The following is a 5,294-nucleotide window of genomic DNA, read 5'->3' as shown; positions in this document are numbered from 1 at the left end:
AAGTATTCACTCAAAGATTGCATGACACACATCCACGGACGTTAAATATTGGGGGGCGAACAATCCCGCCCCCCCCCCCTCAACAATTCAATATGGACCCCCCTATAAAAGCCTTGGCCACCCTCTTGCCACCCCTTGAAAAAAAGTCTGGCTCCGCCACTGCTCGCAACACCGTAGCCTATCTTGCGTGTCCCGGCTCTCCCCGTGCATGCGCTTGTGATGCGTTCAAGGGGCATCGTAAAACACAGTACTAAAATAAAATAACTAAAATCACTTGGGTTACACAAGGATTAAATAACAGTAAAGTAATGGTCTAGTAATCAACTTTGGTGTCAACGTTTACTGATGAATAAGGCGTATTACTGCATTAACTAATGTTAATTATGTTATGCACCTGGCCAAGCTACACAACAGAAACGATGGGAGACAAGTTTTCCAAACAAAATAAGTATTTATTAAATAAAGTAATTTAAGTGTTCAAATCATTATTCAAAATATGGGATGTGGAAGTCAGTAAATCAGTGGTGTGGAGTGTGTAGGCATGAGTGGATTATATGTGTGTGTGTGTTGTTTCAACAGAAGTGTTGAAAGGTGTGCATGGCTGCGGAGCTGAAAAGGAATTGAAAGGAACATAGAGAAGGAAGGACTGGGGAAGCAGTCCTTTATAGGGCGTTGGCACCCGGGCCCAGGTGCACGCCAATTGCCAATCAATTATGTCACTGCTCCCCAGTCCTAGAAACAAATAGACAACAGACTGAATAGGGGACAAAGCAAACAACAACCCATAACCAATAACCATAGAACCTAAGAGTGCAATGACAAAGTACTATAATCACAATTAATGTCACAATTAATGGTTAATTAATATATGTAAAGTGTCACCCAGTCATTTGTGCATATACTGCACAGTATTTTTTGCAGTTTTGCACATATCATAATGGCACGATAAAAACATTATGGAATAGACCTACACATAACAACGCTGAAGTCTCAAAATGAAAGGCAAGGTTGGCACATTTTTCGGAAAAAAAAGAAAATACCCTGACTCATGTTGACCAAAGTGCTGTCAGAACCACAGCAGTAGATACAACAGTTTGAAATAGTATATAGTAACCTGAATGACCTGAATGACCGATGGAGGAAACCCTTAGGCAGGCGATCATATAAATAGTGGAAGGAAAAAAACAATACAAAACGAACCAGCACCACGTCCAAATCCAATCCATACCAGAGACAAAGTCCCACAAAGTCCCAGATGTTCATACAGCCCTATGGATACCTAAAGACAACTCCAAAAAACAAAGCAGGTGACAAAGCAGCACAGAGTCTGCATATAGACACAACATATCCATCTCCATGTACAATCAAAATATAGTTAACATTCACACAACATTCACATAACACAAATCCATATACCCCATAACATACAACCCAGGAATATTTCAGAAATGCCCTCCACCATGTCTCTGATTGTCAATTGCCGCTGCCTTGCACAAGACAAGGGCCCCATTATTTCCCTGCGCGGCAGCCCTGTGCCCCAACCAACTAGTTAGGGGCCGCGAAACAAAAAGGGCCCCTATGTCCAGCCGAGCAGGGGCCCGGGCTGGTGCTGTACGTCGCTGAGAGAGCTCTTTATTTGGCGGCTGAACCCTCTCTTCACGGCGTCCAGACTGACGGTGTGGTGTCCCTTTTCCTCAATGCCTAAAATGAAATTAAATATAATAAACAATGAAATGTAATTATCCAAGCATTGAAGCTTTTCAACGTACGTAACATCATTTTACATTTACATTTAGGGCATTTAACAGACGGTGTTATCCAAAGCGACTTACAACAAGTCAATTTGTCAGAAGAAAGAAAAACAATATATATCGCTGTCGGTACAGTAAGGATGTCCACAGAACCAAGTGCCAAGCACTAACAATAGCTAGGTTAACCCATTCCCCATATGCAACAAAGCTAGGACAAGAATCAGGACCAGAATAAGAGTAACAGTGTGGTTACCTGGGTTACCCCGGAACATGTCGTCATACTTCAATATCGGGGTTTGTGAACCCTCGCTGGCCATCTTTCACCAGTGTTGGCCTCTGTGTCCTGGTGTGCCACACCAGCACCTGGTTGAACCACAGGGAGGAGAGCACATGAGATGGATGAGGACACACCAGATGGATGAGAACAATGAAAAAGAAAATAACCAATTGTCATTATCATTTTTAAGATATTCAACTTTTCTTCAAAGGTCTTCAAAGATGTCTCATGCACACACATGGGATACGCACTCACACACCCGAGCAGAGAAAGGACGATTTCAGACAAATGTATAAACCGCCACAATGTTGAAATACAGCCCCATTCAAGAAACATGGGAGCATAGGCTATATTATATTTGAAGAGAGTCTAGAAGGCCAAGCCTGCAAGTGACTGACAATTCGACAAAAATGCACAATTTCAACAGCTACTAATCCCGGCGGTGACACCAATCGGTGACGCATAAAACATCTTTCACTCAAATGTCCTTGTCTCCAACCCAGACCCCCAGAGGAAGGGGTGACCTCTGGGCTTACCTTGGTGCAGTTATCCGCCTTGGGCTCCAGGTCTTTGACGGAAACCAGCCCACTCAGCAGGTCGGTCTCCTGGTAACCTCCTGGGATGCCTTGCAGCTTGAAGACGACCTCAGACTTTCGGATGAGGAGCTCCAGGTTAATGGCGAAGCCGGCCATGTCGATGGCGAACTTCCGATTCGGTGCGAACCCCGTATCCCAGCCGCACACCTTGCCCTGGGCGTTGATCTTGGGCGACTCGAATTTCCGGCCTGCGATGAGACCCACTGGCCACACGGACACCATTGTGGTGGAGCGCATCTGGGCGGCATGGGGACGTGAAGAGAGAGCAGGGATGAAGAACCATTGTGCGCTTGGGGTCACCCGTACACGCAATACCAAATTGAACGGAATGGAAAAAGGCAGACTAGCACTTACTGCTAACACTGAACCGTAGCAATTAACTGTAGTCGATTTTAAAGTCCATGTTTGTTCTATGAGCATTTCAAATAAGTTAACCTTAATCGTAGCTATTAATCCGGGGCCATGTCCACACTCCTATCCATGAAAATCAGGCTTTTTGTTGGGACAAAAAGATCTCTAGAATAGATTGGAGATCAAAAGAGAATTGACACAGCCTCAGTGTAACATTTCAATTCTCTAGGTCTCTAGGTCGACTCAAAGACTCCCCCCCCCCCCCCACTTCCAGACACCTCATCCCAGCTGCATCATGCAAACCTCTCGGGAAAAAGCATGTCTGTCGTCACCTCCTCAAAGAGCTCCAGGCTGTACACGTTGTCATCGTCCGCAAAGTACACCACCCCGGGGGGCGCCTCGCCCATGGTCAGGCGCAGCCAGTGCAGCCCCAAGTTCCTCTGGCTGCTCCCCCGCGGATACCCGATCTCCTTCACGCGCCTGGGCGTCTCCGTGTGGAGGTGGGTGTAGTTGAGGCCCGTGCTCTTCAGCAGGCGGCCCACCAGGGCGGTGGCGTTCTGGGCGTCCTCGATCACGATCCAGTGCAGGTTGGCCACGTGGAGGAAGGTGTGGGCCATCCGCGTCAGCTCCGCCTTCTGCACCGCCCGTTGGAAGGTGGGGGTGATCACATAGATGGGGACCAGCGTGGCGGACCAGGGCGGGGGCCGGCGGTAGACGTACTCGATGCGCACCACCTCCACGCCGCCGCCCGCTAAATACAAGATGAACCTTAAAATATGGCTCAGGTAATAATACTATGAGGCTAACGATTTATAAAACAATGCTTCCAATGCCAAACAAATGGGATGAAGGAGCTAAACCTTGTTAGGGTGAAAACGTGCATACCCGTCTTCATTGAGGCCTACATATGGCTTGGCTAGAATTGTGGGAGCTGCTACGGGTAGGTTAGCTTTCCCTGCACATTGCATGCAAGATGCACCATATATTGTGTCACATATCAAATAAAATATAAAGCAATGGACCACCCACTATTTTTAGACCATCTTGCAGACTTCCACAAATCAAAAGCAGGGCAGTAGTAGCAGCCAACACTAAAATACTCAGATCTGATTCATATTTGTGTTTTGGTGTTTGCTCCCAATACTTTTTTTTTAGCTTTAGGCCATTTAGGCTCCATACTAATTGAATGCATTTCTTAGTTATGCAAAAACTCTCTCATTGGGGATCCGTATAGAACATGCTCCTTTATCATTTCAGAACTTTCATAACTAGAGTCGTGGCTAGTGTCGTCCCATTCCCATAACCCAAGGTAAAGGATCTCAGTTTACTGTAAGTGGCTTTGGGTGAAAGCAGCTGGCTCAAGGATAAAGAGGGGTGATATATACCCGGCGTTCCCTTCCAGTAGAGGTCCATACGGTTGCCGGTGATTAGGTGCCAGATGAGGAGCGACCAGGACAGGGAGATCAGCAACAGAGCCACAAAGTCTCGACTGGTCAACATCTCACGGCTGCCTGATGCAGGTTGTTTTGGTTTGGACGGGGGTTACTGTTAGAATGGTCAAGAGATAAAGGCTAGAGTCAGTCCTCCACACTCCAACCAAATAGGGGGCAGTATAGTATATAGTTTCTTTTATGGCCAATAAAGGAAGGGTCTGGTTCCCTGATCTAACGGGCCATCACTGCAACACCTTGTGATTTGTATTCTAATGTACCGCAGGCTATAAGCCCTCCATTAAGACATCAGCCGCAGACACCTTCAGTTGTGTGTGAGGAGCACAGTTTTGGGCCACCTCAGCTTAATGCACACTAGAAATAGGGCCCAGAATATGCTTGGTCCTTTCCCTCTCATTTGAAAATCTATTTTACTACAGAAAGTCTTGTGAAAGGTGTTTGATATTGCAGAATGATTATTGTATTGTCTGTGTTCTCTGTCTTTGTCCTTATTTTGTTTAGTGTTCGTTCTCCCATTGATTACAAATATCAGCTGTATGGATCAATATAATATGCTATAACGATTATATTCATCCATACAACTGATATTTGCTGATCACCCTAATATGCTTTAACGATATATTACCAGATGGACCAGATGGACTTTGGATCGGGGAACAAACATGCATGTAACACAATCTAAATGCAATCTGATGTTGGCTTGTATTTTACTGATAACACATTTGGGGGACCATTATGTACAGCGTGCCATCAGGTAAAATCATTTTTTTGTTGTGGTAGCCATCTTTAATTACTGTGTGCTGTAGAATATTGGTGTATTTTAGTGTCTCTCTTTCTTCACATTTCTCAAGTCTATGAACAGGCCAGT

At 45.5% G+C, this 5,294-nt stretch overlaps 1 protein-coding gene across 1 annotated transcript; it reads right to left on the bottom strand.

Moving 5' to 3' along the window:
• Positions 1 to 2,027: 2,027 nt before the first annotated feature.
• Positions 2,028 to 4,475, bottom strand: LOC311354440 (galactosylgalactosylxylosylprotein 3-beta-glucuronosyltransferase 1-like; the record flags this gene model as incomplete). The annotated part of the gene is made up of 4 exons (XM_084474244.1): positions 2,028 to 2,114; positions 2,565 to 2,861; positions 3,308 to 3,726; positions 4,361 to 4,475. The coding sequence occupies 4 exons, from the start codon at positions 4,473 to 4,475 to the stop codon at positions 2,028 to 2,030; spliced, it is 918 nt and encodes a 305-aa protein (XP_084330370.1).
• Positions 4,476 to 5,294: the final 819 nt, after the last annotated feature.

The sequence above is a fragment of the Micromesistius poutassou genome (genome assembly GCF_964030765.1).
Source record: "Micromesistius poutassou genome assembly, chromosome: 10".
In the NCBI taxonomy this organism is placed as follows: domain Eukaryota; kingdom Metazoa; phylum Chordata; class Actinopteri; order Gadiformes; family Gadidae; genus Micromesistius; species Micromesistius poutassou.
The sequence above is the reverse complement of the archived record's forward strand: the minus strand, read 5'-3'. Positions and strand labels throughout refer to the sequence as shown.